Raw genomic sequence first — 26,614 nt, 5'->3', positions numbered from 1 at the left:
GGACTGTTGAATGACAATGATAAGATTATGTATATATGAACAATTTTATCTATACAGGACATTTCTCCTATTGAACAGTCACCTTAGTCTTCCATAGGTTTTTAGAAATGTTGACGATATTAATGTCTAAGTTTAAGGGATAATATATTTTCTGTACGGTTCCGTTTTTCTTTTTTCTTTTTTTTTCAATTTATTTTCCATTGTAGGTAGTAGCACATAACTCAACCTAACTGATGCTTTTTTTTTTTTTTTTTGGTGCTATCTCAGCCTAGGTTCTGAGATAACCAAACCAATAGTATGTGATGATGTGGAAACAGCATTCTGCTTATTGGTCAGACAGAATCATCATTTCTCTGTGTAAACAACAACGTCTCTGAAGTGGCGCACACAACGACACATTGTCTTGTTCTACCAAGTTGTTTTGAAAGTCCAACACACAGTTTATAACAGAAATCCCAGATGTCTCTTCTGTGCACAGACTGTGCGCCGTGTGGATTACTTATAAATGAATGTTTATTAACCTTGAGATTTACAGACTAATCTTTTTTTCTCCACTGACCGGAGTTGAGCTCCAGCGCTTAGTTATTATGCGTCCTCCCAAAAGGTATTCGACTGTTCTGCATTGCTTCTGCGTCCCTTGCGTCTTGGTGACAAAGAGACAACTTCACATATGCTACAGTGCTAAAGTTAAATCGATAAAGTTGAGTTGATACCGTCTGCATCATAAAATGAGGCACAGGAGAGCCATGTAGAGTTGAACCGTACAACACCACATTATACTGTACCATGTTATAAAAAAAAAATACCATATGAGAACATGTGAGACAGCTATAACACAATGAGGTCTATCTTTAAAATCTGTTGAGGATGTCATTTTGTAGACCCAAAAAAGTCAGTTGTGTCGTGGCTTTTTGAAAATGAACTGAACTATTTGATTATTTTCATTGGGCTTTCGACCTTTAGAAATGCAAATAGAACAGAAGGAACCTTTAATTCCACTTAAACTTCCCAGAAGTTAGCCACTGCAATTAAAAGTTTCAGGAGGTCCATTTGACGATTGAATAGAAGTTAAAATGGGTATATGTAATGAATGAATGGATGATTAAAAATCATTAATGTATGCTGCCACTCTGATATGTGTGTATAGATAGCGATTTGCAAGTCCACCTTAAAGGTTTTATAACTGTGTTTTGGCCTCTATATGTGCAGTGTTGGCATGTGAACAGGTAGAGATAATGTAACTCTAATGAATACAGTTGACTCTGATTACAGACGAATTCAGATAACTGAACTCCATTGGAGGTTTATTTTAGCCTGTGTGAAGTTTAAATATAGAACAAATGAACTTGAGCTTTCATCAGCAGCTGTGAAGATGTGGAATGATACAGTTTTACAGTCCAGTCAAATGATTTGAGAGCATATACAAAACATACATTTCTTTAAAATGGCTTCATATCAGGGAGAACAGTAAGCTTCTTTCTTTTCTTTTTTTTTTGCCCTAGATTAAATAAGCTGTGCTCTACTCTTTCTGTTTCATGTAGTGCTAAATAGATTTAAAGACATTGCAACCTTTAGATGCATTTGTAGTATACAGACTGACTTTAAGTACACTGACTGAATTTTTTTTTTTAATCATCTATTGTTGTACGTCCAGTTAGCTCAAGAGCAGTCAGTTGTTGGTCCCTGAAATCACAGGTTGTGTGACGTCGACGTTTTCTGCTGTGGTGTAGCCTTGTTGGCCTTTTTATGAGCTCTTATCAATCAATGTTTTTATTTGCGTTTTACTTTTTTGGCGCAAGTCTTGGTTTACTTTGTTGTGAAAGACATGGAAAAGACGAGTCTAGTTCTCCAAGTAGCTTTAAAATGCTTCTCAGCTGTTCTCACTTTGTTAATGATGCTGCAGCTTGTGTCTTTGGCTTCTGTCATCTAAATCAGTTCACAAATCTTGAGCATAGTAGAAACCATGTAAACTACATGGTTTCTACTATGCTCGTCATAGTCATCAAATGAAAAGTTAGAGTTTGAATGTGATGCACAGCTCCAAAAAAAGAAAATCACAATGCAGTGAGCAATTAAAAAAAAACAAAAAACATTTTGTGGCATGTAAATAAAGTAATGTATAGGAAACTCTACATCGCCCATGATTGTGCAGGAGTTGTTACAGTTTTCTTGCCAGCTCTCTCTCCAGTGTATTCTGTACTCTTTCAACCCAGTCTCCTGACAGAATGTGAAATATCTGCTATTGGAATCAATGACAGATTCACATTAAAGACATCTTTTCTGTATACCATGTTCCGTCTTACAAAGATGCTGCTTAAGTTTTTCTACTACATTTCTTCTTCGTTCTCACCTGCAAATGGTTATGGTGATCAGTTCTGCGCTGTCTCTTATAAAATTAATTTTGTCCCGTTCTGTGTCATTATGTGCTAATAATGTGTGTCTAACAGCCAGATTAGCACAGCTGCTTGTGTATTGTGCCTGAAGGTTTGTGAAACCTTAAAAAGGATCATCGAGCTTCTGTCATCTCTGAGCATCTATTGCTGTTCCACAGCTTCCTTATTAGTCACATTGTTCTCTGGATTTGCACCACCTTAGTTGCAGTGTGATAGTTGATTATGCTACTATAGGTAATAAATCATATGCATGTGTAGAATGACTGTGTTGGAGAATAAGAAAAAAATATCTAATTGTTATTATTTGTCCTTGAATCATTAACATGTTATGATCAAAATTAAATTAAAGCACAACCAGAATCAACTGGATTGTGAACATTTTTTCAATGTGGCAGGCAGTACATTAACAACACATCAGCAACTCTCTGAGGTGGTTTGGCAAGTGTTTGCTTTGACATGTAAGTGGCTTTCTGCTCTCAGGCTTTTAATAATACATTTTTTATTAAATAATAGATTTTTATTGTGCCCAATTACCTTGAAATGGTTTGTGCATGGCTCAGAATATCACTTAAGGATAGCAGCTCTGATGACATAGTATCAGTGGAGTAGGTACAGTTAAGGTTTGTGAGCTCTCTTAATGGTATAAATGTCTTTTAGCATCTGAACTTTTTCCGCAGTAAGCTTTAGTTGAAGGGTGATTAGCCCTTATTAATGCTCATCAAGATATCTGCTATTGCCTGCCAGTGACAGCTCTGTGGTGAAAAGTTTTACTTTGTATGTGGATATACGGATAATGAGTGATGTCATCACACTGAAGTTATCACTGTGAATGTAGACAGATGTTTTGGGATGAAATGAGTTGGGGAATTTCTACCTTTTATAATTCACTGAGAGTCACAGATTGTATGTAAAGATAGACAACAGATCCACAGGGATGAAAAAAATCCCTGAAAATGGAAGCTACCAATTTCTGCTTTTGATGCCAGGAGTTCGCACAGCCAACATGAGTGAGATTTTGGGTTGAGGGGCTCCCTGCCTAGTCCTCAATACAAAGCTGAGAGCACAACACAATTTATTTTGAAAGAAAGCTATGCAGTCAAACTGTGAAACAAGTTGCAGTTATTGATCATTTTTATCTAAAAGATGGCAAGCTTACAGTAAGAATCAATTACAGATCAAGACAGCCAGCACTGCAGTGGCTGGGGTTAATTTCTTTCAAGCTGTGTGTTCTGTGCTCACATTTTGGCCAGACAGGACCTCAGTACTACCTCTCCATACCCCAGTTACTAATAGCTAGACTGTTTTTTACAAGGGAACCTGCACAAGTAGGCAGAATCTGTTTCTGTTATATTTCACCTAAACTTTTCTTTGGTGGAAAGAGGTAGTGATGCATTGAATGTCTTTTTTGTTAGTCTATAATTTTTACAAGGATTACACGTGTCACTCTAGCTCCTACTGAGTTCAGCCTGAGTGAAGGTTTGCAGGACTTCAGAAAATAGCTCTAGACAATCTGGTAATTGTATTGCTCTCGTGCTGCACCCTACAGTTGTGGAATGTAACTCCACTGTTGTTAAACAAATACTCATCTGAGCCATGCACATGTACAACCATGCACATTAATTCATTGTCATGCTTGAAAAGACTGACAAGACACCACCACAAGACACCAAAAATGTCATGGGGTCATGTTACAGGGTCATGTTACAGGAGAATTTTAAAAGATTAATAATTTTGTATATAGTCATATATGCAATGAAGACCACTTCACCATTTCATACAAAACAAACTTGTTTGTCTGTAATATGGTTTGCTTTTCTTGGTTCACATTTTTTTTTAAGCATTTGAATGTGGCATATGTGTGAAACCAGTACGTGTGCAATGTATTGCACATTGTAGATATTATTGTATTGCCAGATAGCCTTTGGAAAGGCTGAAAACATTCAAGATTTTTGAGTGCGATTAGAAAAAAACTGACCAAAGGTTTTTACACGAGAAGAATGTATTGACATGGTGGTCTAAAACAGGATGGAGGTTGCTTACCGAGGCTTCAACTGGAAGGCAGATAGTCTCTGGTGAATAATATAACTGGGATGAACATGTTGCTGTTGTTTAATTCCCAATAGCCATGATACAGAACCCGAAAGCAAAGTCTGAGTAAATAAACATGCTGCAAAGCGGCATTTGCATAGAAATAATACATACATAATGGCATATGAAAATTTGTCTGTTTGATGTTTCTTTCAGTTGTTTTATTCTAGGGATTGAACACTGCTTCAGCTTCCTCTGATTCACCACCTACACAGAATCGTAAAATGCTAATCCAACAATAACTGTAGCAGAGATGATATACTGCTAAAATAACATCTGATTGAAAACAAAGAATATTTTAAAGATCACCTTTAGGATTTTTAAACAGCAGCTAAAATTCTGTTGAAATGATCAGAATCTTTGCATGATTATGAACCCACAAGTGGACAAATTTACTGACAAAGCAAAGCAAAGTGACAACACAGAGCAAGAGACCTAATCCCTTACCAAAAGCAACCAGTGACATGATATCCATGACATGACATCTGTCTTAGATCCTGGTTTTATGTTTTTTTTTTTTTCCCTCTAAGCGCTCTGCAGCGATCAAATATTTACACTTGTTTGGTTTCTTTCTCTCTTTCTCTACTTTGTTTCCCCAGATAGGGTCATTTTAAGCCTCTTCATCCCTTCTGCCATGGTAATCGTCTGTAACGGCAAAATTGTTTTTTTTTCTTTCTTTTTTCAGCTTCTTATTTGAAAATAGCCTCTTTCATTGCGAAAGTGTCTTGTTATCCTATGACACTGTATGCTAAAACAAAATGCAATTCTCGCAGGAAATGACTGTTGCAAACTGCAGTATGTAAGCCACCAGGCTCTTCAGCACAGCAAAAGTATTGTCAGGCACACATATATAAGGTCCTTATTCTTCTCTGGTGTGTCTTTAATGTACACTAGTATGCGACTTTGATCAATTTACATTATTACTTTTTCTACAGTGACATTTTGTGAAATGCATTTTGTGTGCTTTGTGTGCATGCTATGTGTGCATGCTATTTAAAGCCTGAACATCTATATGGTTACAAGAAGGAAACTCAAGCACAATTCACAAAAGAATTGAAGCACATGCCAGGCTTTTTCAGTATTTGATCAGAATAATGTTGCCTCAGGCTTAGACAACTGTAACATTTATCTAAAACTAACAACATTTGTTTTGTAAGACAAAAGCCTTTGTCTCCAGTGTTGAACTTTTTTGATTTTAGTTTAAAACCCTTTTTTAGAAAATAAAAATATAATGAAGTTAGAGCTTTGTGCCAGCAGTTGCATGTAATGTTAAACAGTTAAACCTGTTATGTTGATTGATAACTTCCTTCCATATTCTTTCAAAACATCATGGCCTCTGAGCTATAACTTGAAGGAGAGATTTATTTATTTATTTTTAAATCTTCCTTATCTGTAACGATTAGTATGCTCCTTACATGGAACAACAAGCTCATTCAATAGATCGTAATCTTAAACATGATAAGGCTGTGTCACCAGGCTCGACCTCAACACCAAGACAACCAATTCATCTGCTGTCAGATTAACAGAGAAGGATGCATGTCCAAAAGCTGCTTTACTCCAACCTGTGCCCGGTAAATTCAGTTCAGTATCAGGAGTTCAGTATCAGGGGTCCAGTGTTCTGACAAGATGAGGTCTTGACTCATGCTGTCACCTACATCACTGTGATGGGACCTCTGTGGTAAGGCAACACTTTTTAAATTGATCTTTTGCCCCTTCAAGGCTGTGAAACAAGTTTTGACAACACAGACTTACAAAGTTAACATTAAGTCTGACATTCACTCACACATTTAGTTTGTTTTACTGATACAAGTCAACTTTGAAGCTAGATATACAGTTAATGTAAGGGACACTGGAAAAAAAGCAGTTGCAAGTCATAAAATCAAAACCATGAGCTTAAAGATGCTAAAATACTTTGTGGGCCATTTTATTTGAATAACTACAGTATATTATGTACTGTAGAAGTATTCCTGTCTTGTTTATAGCAATCAGTGCAAGCTTAATCTACTGATCTGTTTAAGGATGAAGGACTCACAGAATTCTTTAAGGTAAAAATGGATTAAAATAGGAACTGAATTAAAAATTTAACTCTCCTTTGTGAATCCTGGAGCTTGGTAAATACAGTGTGACACAGACAGTGCTAATTACATTACTAATGAAAGTGTTAAACTATTAACTTACAGGCAGACCCATGGGCAACCGGTCCAGACAAAGGGACAGATGACTGACTAAACAAAACACTGCACAGAGTTTTAATGAGGCAACAAGGGACTGTCCGTCAAACCGTTTGCATCTCAGAAGGGATGCATGAATACACACACAAGCATGCTTTAGTGCTCTATGTACACATGAACATGCACAGAGGAGAAAACACAGCATGTCGTACATTCACTACACAGTGGTGAGTAAGACAGTAAAATAAAAACATCTACATGGCGGTTTGTTGCTGATCTGTGATGAATTCCATCTTCACCTAAACATTCCTGTCTCAAAGCGAATGGATGAGCTTAAAGGTTCAAGAGGTTAAGCTCAATGTTCCCCATGTCAGGCATGTCAGTCATATCATGGCTAGCTGCATTCACAATGCAATAGCAATATCAGAGATTACCGCTTTGAAATGCAGGGCTAAATACCCCTGCATTATGACGCTGAAATATAGACCTAAAAAAATCCAAGATTATAGTTGAGTGAAATAAAGCCTTTTGGCTTAATCCATATTCAAAGTCTTGTCTGTAGCTTCTATAGGCCTCAATAACCTAGTTCTGATGGGGGAAAGCTGCTTTGTACTGGTCAGTTGTGTGATGAGGGCTTGGACACGGTCTGTTGTGTTGACCTATATCTGGCTGGCTTCCTTGTCTGCACAGTGGAAAACCCAAGCTTCCCCCATGTTTTGCTCTATAGAGCAACTGGGCTGCTGGGCATCTTCCTCTGCTCTCATCCACTTCTCTGTTTAAATTTAAGCTCGATTGTAATGACAAGTGACTATAAGCAGAGGACTGATACGCAGGTGCAGAAGAATTTTGATGCAGCAGTGCTTATCTGTTGTCAAATGATGCTTTGAGTTAAAAGTTAGTATGCCAATTTTTTCAGTGTTAAAATGTTAAGGATTGCTCTCTTGATTTAATGTTCCAGCTTAAAGGGGCTAGTTACTGGTATATTAGGCCTTAGACCGAACTATTACCGATTGAAGGGGTCGATGGAAAGTTAAAGGATCACAAGGCTTTTAATTCATCCTTAAAGGATGATCTCATCATTAAGACCTCTGTCAGAGATTTTTTTTGCATCCAGGTAACGTGAAATGAAAATTCTTTAAAATCGCTTAAGTCATTAGGATTTATCTCCAAGTAACATAGAGCTTATACTTGACCTAAAAGAAACCCAAACTAGTAAAACCTGTAGGGCTTATTGCATTAACTCTGGTACGTGATATTTAATAGGCTCAAGATGTGTTTATTTTTATATATTCAGGAATATTTTTCACTCCTTGTTGTTCATCACAATGCATCATTGGTAGTAGTCAGCTGGCTGGCCGGAACAGCTCCAGTCTTTGGACACAACCGTGGTACAAATATGTCTTATGTTTGACTTTAATTTGAACTTAAAATATAAGAGGAAGATAACCAAGTTAACTTTAAGTGAACGAAAATTAAGAAGGAGCAGAGAAGTGAGTTAAGTATTGAGCAAAGTCTACAAGCATGCAACAGTTACAGTTCAATGCTAGCAGAGGAGCTCCATCTTCCATTATCAGTTGTTTCAAGGAAAAATACAGCTGAGATGGGATGCAGCTTTGACCGAGGACAGTTTCAACCTATTAATGTAAAGTCTGAGTAAAGCAGAGAGAAATATTAAGTCTCAGTTTATCACACAATAAACAAATGTGTTATAAACCACTCAACCAAACATGATTAATGAAAACTGTCACCTAGTAAACAGAATGGGGTAAATGAATATGAGCAGTCCTCTCTGTTCTTACACATAGCTTTCATGTCTCAAATAAATTACAACAAGCAAACTGCTTTGTGTTTTAGTTGTTGAGGTTTTTAAGGTCTGTTGAACGCATCTTGTCTCAAGGAACTCTTCTTGGTGATTGGACATTGAATGATTGAGAGCAGTGTTATGTGTCAAATAGCTATAGTTGACAAATTGGTCAAATATATCAGAGACGGAGTGGTGAGAACACAGTCATGGGTCTTTTCTTTGTTTGGAATCTAGAAGTGGTTGCAATAACGGGCTTGACTTACCTGGTTGCTTTTCAGCTGGAAACTACAACCCAAAGTAGCACCATAAGGTACTGAATCGATATCTTTAATTATGGCTGGTAAAAATCGCAACATAATCAAAACAGTAGCTGTCGAGCATGTCAGGATCAACTCACAATACATTGTGCACATAAAGTAATGGCAGGTAGTTCTGTAGTTCAAATTTTGTAAAAATAGTCAAGGATTTTTTTTAAATGATCAAAATATCCTGCGTATTTGACAAGGCATTTTAATAGGAAAAGGTTTGGATTAGAAAACATTAAGGTCTTAAGTTGTTGTCAGGGTTTAATTTAGCTTTAATAATGTATTTCTGTCCACCCTATACAGACATTTTCCCACCAAAACTTTTCTTTTTAGAAGTACTCTCCAGCATAGATGCTTTAGAAAATGCCTCTGACGTGCTGCAAAGTCAAGAGGAAAAACAAAGCTTTCTATAATCTCCTGCTCTTTTTCTGTACGTTTTCTATTTCAAGGGTTTTAATGTTATTCAGCCTGACTTCCTCTGAGTCCTTATGAAGATCCTGCTCTGGTACAACACAACACTTTAGAATTGTATTGATAGTAAAAAGAGTAATGCAGGCTGAGCAGATCAGACACACAGTAAAAAGGAGACGTAGCGAAAGGCCTGTGCAATCACAAGGACTTTATCATGGCTGTGTTTAATATTACTTAATTATATCTATTGCTGAAATGAAACAAAAGACATCAGCAGTGATATAAATGACGCTTATGTGATCAGCATGACAAACTGCAGCAGGTCTTTACTCGCGTCTAAAAACTAAATGTCATTTCTTAACAATGGTTTCTTAATGGAGACACGATTGGCCCTACTTTTTACATTTTCATAAACAATGACCATGTGGCTGGTGTTTAAACGGTCTATCTCCTCTGTATTTTAACAACGCATACATGACTTATTATGGCTACGGTGAATGTTGGATAAAAGGAAACTATGATTCTGTTGAGGTAACTTGGAAACCCTCCAACTATTCTGATTAAATAACATGTCAAGTAATTTCAGGCAAGTATTCTGATAGTACTTTTGAAAGGGATGTCTTTTCTCGTTCCATTCCAATGGTGCTTGCTTTGAGGATTGTAAATCTAATTTGATGAAGCTTGTTAGCTGATCGAACAATAAGGGTACACAGTTTATATTCCAAAGAGGTATTTGCCCCATAACCCTTTGTGCCATATATACACAAACCTCTGTTGTGGAGCAGTCCAACAGGTTGAAAAAAAACAACAAAAAAAAAACCTGGATGTTGCAAGCTAATAAGATGTAACAGCCTTCTCCGTTTTGGAGTCTTTTGCTTTTTGTTATGTCAAAAGTCAGCACTGTCAAGATTATTTGCATGCCAAGTTTCTCTTTGCACCCCTGCAAGCAAATCAACTGATTCCTGCGATAATTTTGAAATCATCTTTTGGAAATTGAGGTAAATTTCAGTGTACTGTTTATCTGCAGTGATCACATATGACCACAGGGGTCGCTGTTCAGCAACAGTTATTGATTCCTGCTTCAAATATTAAAGATTGGCGTGTTTAGCAGCAAACATGCAGCTTGACTGACATATCGCCACAGCTACTGTAATCCGTGGTCCTCTTCTTACAAAAAGTGAAAATTGGAGTTAAAAAGATATTTTGGAATTATATTCTATAGAGAGGGAGAAATATGAAGACAGTAGGATTAGACAAATTGGTAATGAGAGAGATGACTTTATGTCACAACAGAAGCAGCAGAGACCAAACTAGACACGTGGGGCTGATTTAAAAGAAAACGGCACAGTTGGATGGAAAAATTCCAGAAAAGAGAGCTGACGTGAAAAATATCAAGCATGCAGTGGTGTCACAGGGCCAAAAAAGCAGTGTCTCAATGAAAGGTACAGTGCATGCTCAGAGTAGTGGAGAGGAGGGCGCTTAAAGGGCTTGGGTGCACTGTAGCGTTGCAGGTTCCAGTCAAACCTTTTGGGTCATCCTTTATCTGTCACCCTCTGCTAGATGCAGCGTACTAAAGCAGACCTAAAGCAGGTCAAGTGAAGAGAAGTGGGCAAAGAGAGCAGCATGGAGGGGGAGGATGCAACCAGAAGAGGCATGCGGAGGAGACGAGGACAAAGTATAAGTAGCAAGGTAGATGGTTATGAAAAATTTAGTTTTTCAGAAACAGTGACTGGAAAGATGGATAGAGAGGAAAGGGAATACTTTCCGAAATGGAGGACAAGTAAAGCCAGGTCAGCTCCATTAACAGCCTTCAATGGCCAAAGATTGCTGCCTTACAGCATGTAAAAATAGTTGTTTTCTTCCTTTCTCTTCATCTCTCATCTCTTCTTCATTCCCCATCACACTCCTACTCTCCTTTTCTCCTCACCTCGCCTCCATCTCTCTGCTGGCCTGTCTGTGCTCTGTCATTCTCACACTCAACCTTCCACTTCTTTCCTCTCTTTTCCCTCCGCTCTACTTACACTATTTATTTATTTTTTTTTACCTCGGCACAGGGCCGACGCTGCTTCATGCCCACAGCCAGTTTTTCTGTATGCAAGTTCAAATTCTTCATGGCATGCTTTTCATCAGTGTGGAGAGCCGGCTGATGCAGCCGTTACACCAGCTCTGTGCTGCATCAGGATTACATGGCACATGTGGAACGCGTGTCCTCCTACACTTGATCAAATACAGGATGACACATGGCATCAAGCAATTAATTCTTTGTTTGTATTCTAATGATGGTCCTTCTGGGGTTGGGTCTCTTGAAACTAAGAATCTGACAGAAATATAGTACATGGGTGCAGCAATTTACACACTGCATTTCCAGTTATGTTCCCAATTGTGATTAAAAAGGCAAAATCTGACACTTTTTCTTTTGCCCTCCACTTTAAGGACACCCCGTGCACCATGCAGAGAGATGTTTTTGGCTTGCAATTTTTGGGAAAGACCTTGCTGATCCAAAAAATACGATTTTTAACCCTGTCAAGCTGCGTTATCCTTAGCATTTTTTTCGTAAATAATTTTTTCTGTTCTCTCAAACCCCAGCTGGTCGAGGCAGATGGCCACCCTTCCTGGGTCTGGTTCTGCCAGAGGTTTCTTTCTGTTAAAAGGGAGTTGTTTCTCTCCACAGTTGCCTCATGCATGCTCGGGACTAGAGATTGGATGGAAGAGAACTTTCGGTACAATTTGTTGGGTTCCTTAGCTTAGAAATTGTTTTTGAATTGGATTTCTATGTAGGAATCAGACTAATTTTGAATGTAATTCAATGGATTATGATTACAATGAATTGGACCCTAATTGTCTTGAATTGGACTGAAGTGCCTTGAGCATTTTTTTGTGATTTGGCGCTATATTGATAAACTGAATCGAATTGAATTGATGCGTCTTTGTGACAAGTTACTAGTGACAAAGAGCTGAAAGGTAGAATTTGATTTTCCTTCAACACTCAAAAAACAGAAACAATTAAGTGCATTTTTCTAAGCTTGAGTGATTAAATCATAATCCCTAAAAATGTAAAGCTAATGTAAAGCACTTCATGGTGATTTCCTTATAAAATAACCAAATACATGTGCTTACAGTACGAGTTAAGTTTGCACACCTATCCATTCCTTTTGATGTCTAAACGTTTGACTGCCAGTGTTTATTCAATGATTTTTAATGGCCTAACAAACTCAATACCCATGAGCAGTAGATTACTACTTCCATGTCCAACTGAAAATAAAATGTCTGAAAAGGACTTTTGAGACTAGTACTGATTCTTCTCTTATGATTAGAAATTCTAATGTTAAATATTCCTTTGCTCCTGCCCACACAGCCCACAAAATTGAAAAAAGATGAATTTTTACCCTTAATATTCATCTTTTTGTCCATGGGGGGGATTTGAAGTAGTCTTCTTTAATCTTGGCATTACAGTTCAAACAGAGAAAATGATCCGAGTTAAGAGAGGTTGAGAATTTAAATCAGTCTTTACCAGACTGTCCCTTAGATAACTTGAATATTAATCTTTATATATGTGTTTCAAAGCATGTGATTTTCTGCAGCTCACTCCAACATCCATATATAAAAGTATGGGTGAGTACTGAAGTGAGGCAGAGTGTAGGTGTGACAGTGTCTCAGCCTAAGTGCTGGCCTTTCAGAATGACTTTAACAATGGTAAAAGAGTTCTACGCTCTCTTGTTTTCCAGGAGGTATGCCAGTGCCTGAGGTGGCGTCTGACACTGCTAGCGCTGCCGCCATGTTGAGTCCTGTCCTCAATGCCTCCAACGGAGACGGCTCAGAGTCTGAAACCACCTCCGCCATCCTCGCATCCGTCAAGGAACAGGTTTGAAGATTTTCTTATGCATGTTTCTGTGTGCAAAATGCATGGAACGTTGTCTCAAATTAAGGGAAGATGAATGCCAGAAAGTAGCGTGGATAATTCCTCCATCCTTTCAGGGTAAAAGAATGTGACAGTAAACAGTAAACACAAATGATGGAAAATCCATCTGAGCTGGTGTGTCACAAATATGTCACCCCACCTTGATCTGGTAGGAGAGAGCCTTGGGGCACAGCTACCCTAAAGTGGTGGAATGCAACGTTTCCTCGCACTTTATCAGAGTCTGAGCAGCTTTGTTGGAGAAACTGCATGTGATGAGTAAGCATGGAGAGTCACCTTGATTTTATTTTCAGTATAGCTAAGATTAGGCTTCAGAGCTCGGCTCTGTTTGATGTTTATGTATTAATGAGGGATAGAATATTCATCAAAGTGCTCTGAATGTATTCAGATTTTTTTTTTAAACTGCACTTTTATTTTCGACTTTGAGATACTTTAGGCATCTTTCAATAGTGTCAGCAGCACTACTATGTGATGGAAAAATGGATCACATGTGTCATTTGTGTTACTCTGCCAGGGCTTCAACATGTGAGTCCAATGTATTTATGAATTCAGTTACGACAATATAGGTCTACTCACAAGTGGCAGACACATTTTTGCAAATAGCTACTGTCTTGGATTTTCTGTAATTTGCACTGGTTAAAATTCAAAATGCACCAATCCGTCTGAATCCGACATTGCGTCTTGTACATATAGTAATGTTACTAGTGATTTGTGAAAATGAGCAAATACTTTGTCACAATATTTCTAAACAAATCATATCCTCGAAAGATCCTGTTTGTTTTATTTGTCTGAACAGTCAGTGTCTTACATACCGTGGACAGTAGTCAGAGCGCTCTCAGATTGAAGAATTACAAAGGAGTTCTGATGCCCAGCTAAACTAACAGCGACTTTGTGTCGCTTTGCGACATGAGCTTTGGAAATATTTTGTCCACTGAAATTTGGACATGTTGGTGACTGAGTCAAAAGTACAGGGAGTGCCAGACTCATCATGTTTTTAGCCACTACAGGGCATTAATACACCAAAGTTCATGTTAATCCATCCAGCAGTTGTCCACATTTTAATCTGGACTAAAATATTAAACAGATGGGCCAACATTGTCACCCCAAGAGCTACAACACTGCAGTATCTAAAACTGCTTTCAACAGGCTTACTCTGCACTGGGATAAGTACCTATAAGTATGAAGTAAAATCAAAACAGATTTGCAAATATGTCAGCGTGAGATCCCATTATGTGCTTTAACCTAAATTTTACATTAGATTCTGTTTACAGATCTTGGGGAGGACTCCTAGGGGAGTACTGCTGCACTTGTATGAAGCCCTTTGAGGCTCCAGAGGGAGCTGTTAGAGATCTGTTGAACTGTCTCATGTGTGTCAGTAACAGTTGGGACTGAATACTAGAAGTCTGGACTTTAAAAAATGTGGAGGAATTGTGTTAGGACGAAAAAGTGATCTTTTCAGAGGTCTGCAGCACATACTCCTCGCTGCATGGGGCCAAAGCCTAAGGTCTGCGTTAGCTACAAAAAAAATCCATCTGAATTACCAACTAAATTGAAGGCAGTTGGGGTTGTGGTGTGAGTAACGATGGTGCCAGGTTTTAATCATGAGTAACAATGTCTGAGGCATGTTATGTGAATCAAGTAATCTTCCTTAATGACAGTGGAAGTTTTCTGAAGCTAAAGATAGATAAAGGTGACAGTGAAAGTAACAGAAAGTATGAATCCTGCATGTTTTTACACAAACCTACATCTGAGTTAACACTAAATTCTTGAAGTAATCAAAGTAGTAGACTTTAAACACAGACACAAAGGCATGGGCCAATATGACATCCGGACAGCAAGATAACCCTAAGAAAAAGTATCACACAATTAACCACCAGAGAGCCAGCTTGCAATTTTAAAAAATTGGTGTGATTTTAAACTGATGAGCACAATGGTAGTCAATATAAACAATGGTATAGAAGTTATACCTGCTAAATGTAATTATAATACTAAAGTAATTCAAAATAAAAAAAGATTTCTGCAAAATTAGTACTTTTCAGCTGATGTTATCTGCTTTTTTGCTCTGTGAAGTTGCATTAGGAGGGTAGCGAGCCGTGTTATCTACCTCATAGCAAGACTATGTATAGAAATCTGTGTGCTATTAATGTCTTAAAAACCTGCAAAATTCTCAGACAGCTTAATTGGTGTTTTTTCGAACTGGGGAAAAAAAGATGGTGAGGGGGGTGGCCTCCTTAAGCCATGTTACACAGATGACTGACTGCTTGCATCAACAGGAGGGGAAGGGGAAGCATTACTCTACGCTGCACCCAGCTTGAGGGTTTTCAGTACTTTCTGTCCTCAATGAGTCATAAAAAACATTCCGTACTGTATGATGGAAAACATTTTTAAGAGACATAGCTTTGAAATCAGAAACTAGACCATGCCTCCTCACACCCAGATACTTACACATGATGAACATCTCATGTACACACACCTTTACTGATGGTCTGGGGCCAGATAATGGCCTTCTGATGAGAATGTATACTGTTTGGAAAGAGTAAAGATGAAAAGATCGGTCCTCGCTCACTCCTCCATCTCCATCCTCTGCAAGCTCTATTTGTTATATTTCATGCTCCTGCACCATAGTGAAGTTATTACTTTTTCAAAGCAGCCATTTGACATTTCCTTTAATACTTGTTTTTGCAGTGTGTAATTTTTCAAAGTGTTTGGGTTGGTGCCAGTGTTTGTTACTGGGCTATAAAGCAAAATAAAACAGGCATGTATTATTTTAGGCAGGGAGCACAAGTAAAGACACACACAACAAAGTTTACTTTTCAGTTCAGTTCATGAAGACTGGGTCAGACACGAGAGACCAAGAAAAAGCCTAATGCACACTTACATACACAGACTCAGCCTCTTGTGCCTGTGCACTCGCATCAGGAGATCCCGTCTGCTGTTCTTTCACCATTTCCTTCTACCCACACTAGATTGATTAACTGTTCAGTGTTGTATTTATCACATCTGTCAGCTTTTGTCTTCATATAGTTCATCATCTCTGCTGTCACCATGTCTGATATTGAGAGAAGCTCAGTGTGAAGTATAAAAGAGTTTAATTCTGATGTGAGAAAAAAAAATCAGACACATTGTCTTATTCAGTGGCAGACACAGTGAAAGTGGTACAAGGTATTGATTTTCTGTTTTTTGCTTGTGGCTTTGTAACATTTGATAATCCGGTTCAGATATAGTCATCCAATCAAAAGGAGATGACCCATAACAGATGAAAATTGTTTTTGAGAAAGGACGAAGACAAAAAAAGCAGCACAGCTGCATATTATGTTGTGTGTTGTCTAGTATTGCATGTTCGTGGAGGTTTTCTTTGGTGGCATAATATAGAGGAGATAGCGAAAATGATTCTAAAATTGCAGCTGCACCTGATCAAACATAACTGCTGGACCAATGTGGAGAGGGAACACCTGTTAAACTCAACATCTGTGAAAAGCAGGTGTACAATCAGGAGTGCATAAAGAGTTCAGACTGTTGTAAAAATAAAGTTAAGATTTTAAATCAAGTCAATATCACATTTCATATTCTGAGTCAACCCCTCTCATCAGGTGCAGAAAACAGTCTCTCCTTGCACATTTGTGACATCTCTCGCTTGGTTCATCCGCCACTTTTGCCTTAACTTAAATATCCAAAGGACAACTGGATGGACTTACATTCTAATTTTTGATACACTTTATTGAGCTTTTCTGTGGGATTTTGCGACAGAGGAAAAATATTGATTTACACAAAATGTATTAGATATTTATTTATTTATACACATATCTGAATTCTTCTGTTAAAATATGTATGTTTAACATAACATGTTATAACATGTTTTATGTAAATAACAGATGTAAATCAGATGTGCTACAGCTTATGTATGTAGTCTTGGTAAGTCACCATTTTAACAGAAAAATTGCTTTGATGTAACATTTTGTTCATTCAAGCTATGCATTTAGCTTTTAGCTTCTTCCATGCTGAAAACATGACCTCCTGCTGTGTTTTTAGATGTTTCAACGGGGGGTGAAATGTAAGTTTGGAAAAAAGAGATGTTGTTGAAGTTTGCCTCATTAGGGAAGGAAAAAAATTATATCACCAGGGCTGTTTTATGATTATCATATCAGAGATTTTAAGGCAAAATGTGATGGTTTCTTTAGATTTTCAACCTCTGGATAATCAATGTACATTATGGCGCTCAGTGGAAGCAGCGCAGCTGAAAATAGATTCTCTCAGGTCGGAAATGTGAATCATATGAACCTATATGATAGTGTCTCCCGAGGTAGATTAATTTATACTTTAATTTTCACTTCAACTAATTTAGCTCCTTTTTGTTCATTGCTTTACACACAGATACATCATTGTGAAATCTGTCACACATTTGATTGATCTTTGTCTTTACATTAAGAAAAATATACACATAACACATTTTAAGTCTTCGTATTTGGCCAATATAAACTTTCCTATACACTTATGATTTGTGTTCTGGTATATGGAATAATAAGAACATAGGATGCATTTTAATTCATTAGGTTAGATAATTCATTAGACTGTTTTTATTAGTTGTTGCTCAGCAGCCTTGAGAGAATAAAATTATTATCCTCCAACTCACTGCTACTCTTTCATTTCCTTATTAGGAATTAATTAAGATTTGTTTAGCATTGGCTAACTCATTAAATGACCAAATATAGATATTTTCATAGTTCTCAGTTAGATATTCAAGTTGTTTCAAGTGGATCAAATGTTTATTCTATTTTACTTCTTTCACAAGTGGGTGTGCAGTAAAGAGAAGAGCCAATTATTTGCATTATTAGGGATTTTGGAGGAATGTGTTCTCTCCCTTCATCTCTGGCATAGTATTGGTATTTTGGAAAGTCTTGACAGTGCTTTGTAGTGAATGAAAGCCTCCAGTGCACCATCAGAGAAATATGTCAATATCTCTCATCTAAGCTCAGTGTCATACCCACCTAATCACTCATTGGGGCTTTGTCAGGACGCCCATCTGTTGTGTACAGATTTCCCTTATTAAAGTGTGTATTTAAAAAACAAACCATGATCTCACTTTTACATAATCAAAGTTCTTGCACCAAAGAGTATGAGCGAAACTGAAAATACAACAGTATTACCATATAACAGATTTACCATATTTACTTAATTTTTTTCCTCTGAAATTGGCAGTGGCGTTGCAGTCTATAGATTTTACAGCTTGTTGCTTTGCTAACTTGGTTTTTAAGTTAATATCAGCTCTTCTTGTCTCAATTTGGAGTTTTCAGTTGAAAGTGGTTAAACACAATGATGGAAATGGAACTGCTCACTTAGAGCATGAAGCAAAAAGATTTTCCCAGTTTCTGTATTTGCTTCTGTGTTGCTTAACCCCATTTGCATGCCAACAATTGTTATATGAAATTAGAAATTCTAATTATTTCTTTTGGGAATAAGGCTTTTCGGGTAGACATATTTGCATGCATGTGTCTTTCAAAATGGAGGTAGACTGTGTTTAGTTTGAAGCGGAATGCAGCAACAGTGGAGGCAGAGCAGTGCATTATGGGTCTCTCCATGAATGACCAAGGGGATTTTACATTTGGCAACTCAATCTTTTTGTCGAGTTTTCCTCTGGTACCTGCCAAAGCCAGAAAAAGTTGGTGACTGGAGGTTGACAGGCAAGTGTGTGTGTTGAGTCTAGCGCTCCAGACTTGACTTGTGGTGTGCTGTATTATGCAGAGAGAAGAACAGATGGCTAACACTGTGATGGATGAGATACCAAACTTGATATATGAACATAAGTCTAGCAGTAGATGTTAATTATTTCATTACATGCAAATGAAGACAAGGCAAAGATTCAGCAATATGGCTTGAGCTGGGATTTCAGCTCATTCATTAAAGAGCACAGAGCATTTATCTAAATCCTCTTCTCCTACCATTTCCACATGAAAATATCCTTTTCATTCAAAGTTTGTATTCTAGTTTATGTACTGGAGAAACATTGATTAGCTTCTTTTATGAGTTTTTCTGATCTCAAAACTTAATCAGAACTGTTTAATTCAAGGTCTCAAGCAGCTATACCAAAACGTACCATTCTTGTACTTCTTTTAGGAAAATAAAATGTATTAATCCACAGCTTATTTTATCATTAACTGAAGTTTCAGTTACTGAACGCAGGTACCAAAGTGTAAATGGCATGAGGTATAAACTTGCTGTAAAGAAAGACTAAATCATTTGTAGTCTCCAGCTGCTCTTGGTCTTCTCACGTTGTCTGGCGTTAAAGTTTCTTCTCCCACATACACAATGTGCATATTAACAACCGTCCTTGATCAAAGCATGTCCTCTGTGCTAGACTCATCTCCTTGACGTCAATGAAAAACATGAGAAATTCCAGAGTGAATAACCTTTTTTATTTTCTTTTGATATTGCAGTCTTGTGGATATTGCGGTCTACAAGCTCACATTTGTCTTCGTTAATACAGAGTATACTGAGTTTAAATGCAGGAGTTAAAGATTTGCTAAGCTAAATACCAATATATACATAAGTTCATAATAAATGCAGTCTGATGTTGCATTTTAATGGACAAAATAACATAATCTCAATTGGGTAGCAGGATTGCATTCAAGAATGACATAATTTCAAAATAAAAACTGTATTTGAGGCTTATATTATCCACCATCATCTCTGGTTGATTCAAACAACACGCAGGTAGGGCAGGTGCTAACCGCTGTTATCATCATTCATTCATTATCATCAACAGAATCTCCTTAAATCCAAGGTGACATAATCCTCATCTTTGTTGAGCAGAGGCAAAACCCAAAGATAATCATTCCACTGAGTCATTTGATCAAAGTGATTTATCAGAGTAGATCTTTCAATTAATTGATTACACGACAGATAATGATAGCTTTGTACACATGGATTCGTATCCACACAATAAAACTACAGCAAGAACATCGGGCTAGATATATAACTTATGTTTACACAAAAAAACATGCAAATGACTTTTCCTGCTGTCAAGTGTAAGCTGATATTTATAAAGGAAGAATATGCAATGATGTGCACAACTCACACTTTCTTCAGACCATGCATACACATATTTTTAGAGTAGTAAGCCTGACATAGTGAAGTGGAAAAATGAAAAGGGGCACATTTCATAAAACTAAACAGACCAAAGCGAAATAGCAGTATATTTTTTTTTAACTCAAATTTAGCTTCACATTCATTATTCATTAGTTTTTAGAACATCCGCTTCTAAGATTGTAATTGCTATAAATGACAGCAGCTGTGTGCCACGGTCATGTGTCAAGAATACCGTGGAAAACTTAGCGAATGAAGACTTCATTAAACTGAATGTGTATTTAAAGATTGTTCTGAACATTTTGCACAAGATTGGCTCATGCACTGCTTTAGGCTTCCTAAGACCATTAAATAAAATAACCATCACAGAATAATCCATCTATACTCCATGTCTCCCTTCTGATTATCTCCCTGCAAAATTGTAAGACCCAGTAAACAGGTCATGTGTTCATCCGTTGCAGATAAAGCACGAGTTGTCAGTTCTTGAGTTTTCAGAATGCTGGAGGTTTCTTTAAATTTCACCATGATACTGTCTGAACACTTGCACTAGCACAAACTCAACGAAGACGAAGATTCCTGAATATTTTACACCCGCTCATAATTTGTTTCCCTTAACGTATGCAAAAAACCAAAAGTGTGTAAAACAAAATGAAACAGCTCAAGCTAGCGCAAGATGAGACAAATGCTTCTGGATGAACACTTTTTTGTGTCGTTTCTGGGAAGAGCTAAATCTGCTTGAATCTTTTGTCTCCATCTCTGCAGTCTCCTTCCACTTCATTCTACATGCACATCTTCATCCCCGCTACACCTCGCTCACATCTATCAACACATCCTCTCATATTAACTTGTCTTTCTCTCTCTCTGGGACAGCTTTGTCATCAAATTAACTTACTCTACCTAAAAAATTTCCATCCTGAAACAATATCCCCAAAGTACACAGTTTTAGCTGATACCGCCAGTGTGACATTTTCTCATAGAAAGCAACCCCCCCCAAGTCTAAAACCTCTAAATGCCAGGCCGGCACCACAGGGCCCAATTAGACCACTTTATACTGGAAGGAAGAGGGAGGCCGCGACAACTATGGAACACACGATCCAAATCTACTCTTCATGCTCCCTTCTACTGTCCTCCAATCATTCGTTTTATTTTAGTAATATATTTAATGGGGTTTTCAGGGTACATGGTCCTGTAAGCCCGTGACAGCATGCTCTGACTCTCTCTCACCCTCTTTCTCCAGTCAGAGACTAAGGTCAGAGCTAATCTTTAGTAATGCAATCAGCTGACAAGTACTTGATAGTGGAACTCTCTTATTAAGACCTAGTTAATTGTTGTTCTTCTCCCTAAATTGCTTTTTAAGCAATTCATGATCACATGCACACACACAGACGAGTGGAAAGCAGTCATATATTAATGTTGTCAATTGACATGACAATAACATTTGAAGGAAAAAAAAATCTGGTGATTCATACATAAAACTGTCCAGAATTCACTGATATCAGCTTTAGTAATATGCAGATAATAAACAATAAATTGAAGCAAGTTTAGGTTGTGAAACAAGATTTTTTTTATGGAAGAATTTGCGCAGCTGGGATTCAGTGTAACAAAATTCAGACAAATTAGCGATAAATCAAATTATGTAGAGCTTAAGTAAGTAAAATGGATTAAATCTACAGCTGCCCAGTTGGTCACTAAACCCTGGTGAGGCCCCACCGTCAGTTACCCTACTCCCTCAGTCTGAGCTCCGCTCAGAAATGCTGTGCATTAAATCCAGCAGATGCAGCACAGGAGCCATGTAAACTGAGCCTATTCAAATTTGAATAAAGAAATGAGGCGAGCTTTGCATGTGCAGAGTATATCTGTTGTCATGTAATTGTCAATTTAGTTGGTGCCAGTCAGAAAGCGGGCAAGTGAACAAGTCGGATAAAGGAGAAAAATGAGAAAAGGGGCTTCTTGGCACATTACGGGGTAACTGGCGCCTGTTGGGAGGCCATGGGTTCAGATTTCGAGGCAGACTGTATCTGGGTAAGAGACTAGTGCATGCTTGTTTTTTTTTTTTTTTTTTTTTTAATGCTTAGCATTCCTTCCTTATGAGGGCTATTTGGAAAACAGCTCTCGCTGGTGAACTCGCATAAAGAACAGAGGGAAAAACTTATATTGTCCATTTTTATTAAATATCACATTTACATAAGCATTCAGTCACTTTACTTGGATCACCTTTCCTTTGAAAGTTTCTCCTATTGTTCTTGACAGAAAGATTTGAGATCACCCAGGTCAGATGAGGAACGTCAGTACACAGCCTTTTTCAGATAAAAAATGTTGTTCTAGGTTGCGGAAATTCACAAAGTATTCCTGAAGCAGCTCTTGTGTTTTCTTGGTGGCTCTGTATGTGTCAGGTTGTTTTCCTGTGTCAAGGTAAATTATAGATAAACTACTACTACTTCATACATTTCTGCATCCATCTTTGCCTGTAGTATGACTCTCTGCCAAGCCTCTGGAAATTCATCCTACAGAATGATGCTGCCATCACTTTGATGATAACAAATGATAAACACGTTTGAATAGGTGCTTTCCACCATACAAAATGTTGGAAATATTCAAATCTTGATTTCATCTGATCAAAGGATTTTGTCTCTTGAGTCATTCAGGTATCTTTCAGCAATCTAATATTGGGCTGTCATGTGCTTTTTCATGAGGAATAGCTTTTGTGTGATCGCGCTACCATAATGTCCTGATATGTGGAGTGCTGCACCAATGGTTGTTCTTCTGTAAGGTTTGCCCATCTCCTCAAAAATTCTCTTAATATCATTCAATTGGTTTGTTTCAACCCTTCTCCAGGGATGATTCAACTTGATTGAGATGCGGGATAAAAAAAATCGTTGTCTGTTCCAAACTATTAAAGAATAAGGGAATCTGCTTTGTTTTTGGCACTTTAAGTACATTACTCCACTACCACATTAGTCACAGCTACATCCACTGGACCAATCCAGCAGGTGGAGAAAAATCAACAATAACTGGGCATTTGCAACAGGTTGTCTGGGATATTACAGCCTCAACCAACCGCTGAGAGTTTGATTACAAAGTTACTGTGTCATTAAATCAACAGTACAGCCGTTTATGGTAAAACACAGTTACTTTTGTTTAGAGATCACTTTTTAAGGCCCTTATATACAAAGTTGACATTTGGCCGTAGACCATGTTGAAATTCATGTCCAGTTGCATTGTAAAAAGAACATATTTTAGAACCTAACCAAGTAATGTTAGTGGCTAATCTAAACAAACATCTTCACACAAACGTCCACGGTTTAAAGAGCAGCACTTATCTGCTCTATCCAGCTAATGTGCCCTTGGCCACCATAGACCCCTCGCTTCCCGATTCAGGCCATAGAATTTCACTGAGGCAGAACACGTGTGTGTGTCAGAGTGTTTGTGTGGGCATGAGTCTTCTGTTTTGACTATGTGAATGGGCCTCCCTCCATACCGTTCCATATCCATCTTGAGTCTCTCTCGATTCACCCCCTTTTCTTCAAAATAGTTCTTTGCTTTTCAATGATGGTGGAAAAGGGGAAGGGGAGGGAGGTCGTACGGAGGGGTACAGATGGTCTGGTCAAAAAGAATTAGACAGAGGAGGTAGAGTGAAAGGCAGATAGTGATTGGCAAACGGCGGGATTTTTTGGCAGGGTCGGCCGGTGGGAGGGCACATTGTGATGCAACGTTGCATAAATAATGCCACGGGGCTTCTAAATGCTCCGTTGCCATGGGGACCTTTGTGCCTCAGTGAACAGCCAGCGTATTTGTGTGTGTGTGTGTGTGTGTGTGTGTGTGAGTGTGCTTCATGGCCCCTGAGGAAGGAGAGAGAAAGACACAGACATAGAGACAGAGAAGGGGGGGGGGGGGGGGGGGGGGGGGACTGAGTTGCAGTCAGCTCAAGTGACACTTGTGGTCTCTGAGTCTCTATGTGTTCCTCTCTGTCTCTCTATCACTTGCTGTGTTCTGACCCCGGACAGATGAGTGTTTGGAGGAGGGTGACGGAACGTTGCTGTTGCTTTTTGACCAGAAAGGAGCACAGAAAAGTGGGATACTTTGTGAATTTGTGCTTTTTTTTTTTTTGTTGTTGTGAAGCATGGTCCATGTGAAGGTATGTGTCCTCACAGCTTGCATTTCTCGCTTTACATCTTCTCTTTCTGCCATTTCCCACCAGCACTTTTTTTTTTCTAAATGAATTCCATCACAGTTCCTGCTTCTCCTTCTGCAGTAACAGGTGTCTGCCTGTCAGCTCTGAATTGGAGGGAGCAGAGATCGGAGGGGCAGTAGGGGGTGGGCTGGGAGGTTTGGAGGGGGGGCTGGAGGGGTTTGAAGGAGGGAGCAATCGCTTTTGTTCTGCTGTTTTTAAGAAGACTTACATCTGAATTCTCACGGCTCGCCATCAAGCTAGTCGGTCAGTCTCTCAGTCTCTCGTTATTTGTCTCAGCTAAACAAGCAAAAAAAAAAAAAAAAGGAAAAAAACTGCTTCCACATATTCTCCTTCATCTGCTACAGAGATGTTGCCTCAAAGTAGGTTTCTTTCTTCTTGGTCTTTACATCCACTGTTTAAGGGGTTTCAGATTGATTTGGTTGCACAAAAAGTCTGCTCACACAGGGGAAAGCATGCTGGTTTTCCTGCACAGAGCAGCGTTTGAGATGTAAATAGGAAAATCAGCTTTCAACTGCCTTCGTAACCAGTGGCTGGTTTGGCTTGACATCAGAGGACTGAAGCTTTTTAGTGATGTGATCATGCACACTGAAATGATCAGTGTGCTGCCAGTGGCTGATTGGCTGCTTGTTAAACTTCACCAAATACTGTAGTGATTGATTTTAGACTCTACATGCTTACAAGATTGGTGGCAATGAGCTTTTATTTTCCTTTAATTCAAAGATAATTTATTATCAGCTTAGTAAATAAGCCAATTTCACAATTGATCTTGATTTTCAATGCACAGCAAACACGTCCATGTAAACAGGAGAGTCTGCGTGTCGCTCTCATTGTTAAACAGTGCTCGCACTTTAAAGACCTTGCATCACTGTGCATTTTAACATCAACAGACTGGTGCAGCGTTTTCCCCTCCACCGCTGCACCAAGACGTTAAATTCAATGTTTCACAGTAGACTATATTTGACATTTTACAGTTGCACAAAGGACTTAACTTTGTCATGGAGTCTGTGGGAAGCTTTTTATAACCTGTCACTGTCAGTGACTCTTCTGCAGTTGTGTGTCCTCGTGCGTGCAGTGCAGAATCCATGCAGATGCCTTTATGTGTCTCCATTTGCACATGTGCACATGGACATATTGTGCTCGCGTTTGAGCCTGCATGTATGCCCAGTTAATACTGGTGTGGGGCAGATGGTGCATAATTACAGTGAAACATGCAATCTGATTTGTGAACTTATTACATTAATGAGTCATTATAATCAAATTGTATTATTATGGTGAGAAGCCTGGAGTTGCCTCAGGCAGTATCAGAGTTACATCTACCCCAAACCAGCACTCCATTAAGCATTCTTAGCCAGGAGACGCACATTGTGCAAGTAGATATAAGGAGAACTGATATTCCTTCTTTCTTATGTTGAGACCATTCCAAAAGTTTGGTTGCTTATCTGACAGTTTCTGTGCCATGAGCCTTTTTATACACTTTTAATGATATGCAGTTGCTGTCTAAATGTATGAGGCATAATTTAGCTAGAAGCTTCCTGAGGGTCTGTATTCTTGCCAAATTATTGTATAAGTTAAATATAGTTCACAGAGAAACTGTTGTTTTTGTCTGAGTCAGTAAGAATGACATAATTTCTTACTTTACGGCACAGAATTTAGCAAAGCCTTGTGCAGTATTACACTCATGTCAAATAATTTAGAATTGTATCACCTTACAGTAACTGCATTACTAATGTTTATTTTTTTCTTGTTTATAATTTACCAATAGTTAGAATTTACTTTATCCAAAATCCAGGCCCCGCGGTTGTAACTAAACACTAAAGTCAAGCAGATTTTATGTTGTTTTTTCTTTTACTTGTGATTAAAAAAAACAACCCAAAGGGTGTTCTGTTTGGTTCAAGTAGGGTTTTTACATACCTTTGTGTTATTCTCCCAGTAGGTCTCGGGTTGTTAACATAATGGGGAATTCCTTCTCTGCTAAGTATCTGGGGAATGGGGGCCATCTTGCCAGTCAGTATTTTGGTATATCCCCTGGCATTCATGGCGCCAGTCATAAATGTCATCTCCTGCACACCTTTACCTCCGTGCCTCAATCTTTGGACCATGCCTTCACCATGGTAGGACTGATCAAGTTCATGCCAAAGATGCCCTACCCCATCTGAGCTGTTCAAATTTGCTCGGGCTTCCTCTGATTAAACATGCTTCTGAAACTCACCAGTCTTCTTCGACATTATTCAATGTAGTTTAATCTTGAAGTTTT

At 38.3% G+C, this 26,614-nt stretch overlaps 1 protein-coding gene across 5 annotated transcripts in view; it reads left to right on the top strand.

Annotated features, from left to right (window-relative positions):
* ctnnd2b (catenin (cadherin-associated protein), delta 2b) overlaps positions 1–26,614 on the top strand; it is a 146,631-nt gene that overhangs the window by 22,884 nt on the left and 97,133 nt on the right. For 4 of the 5 annotated variants that reach the window (XM_072364640.1, XM_072364637.1, XM_072364638.1 and 1 more), the window contains exon 2: positions 12,898–13,034. In XM_072364640.1, the coding sequence (XP_072220741.1) occupies positions 12,903–13,034 (132 nt within the window). In that variant the 5' untranslated portion in view covers positions 12,898–12,902. Of the gene's footprint in view, positions 1–12,897; positions 13,035–24,575; positions 24,720–26,614 lie in introns of those variants that run through there. The other variant, XM_072364639.1, reaches the window with a different exon arrangement.

The sequence above is a fragment of the Leuresthes tenuis genome, unplaced genomic scaffold, assembly GCF_036924035.1.
Source record: "Leuresthes tenuis unplaced genomic scaffold, fLeuTen1.0.hap1 SCAF_14, whole genome shotgun sequence".
NCBI classification, from domain to species: domain Eukaryota; kingdom Metazoa; phylum Chordata; class Actinopteri; order Atheriniformes; family Atherinopsidae; genus Leuresthes; species Leuresthes tenuis.
This window is presented reverse-complemented; position numbering and strand designations above follow the sequence as displayed.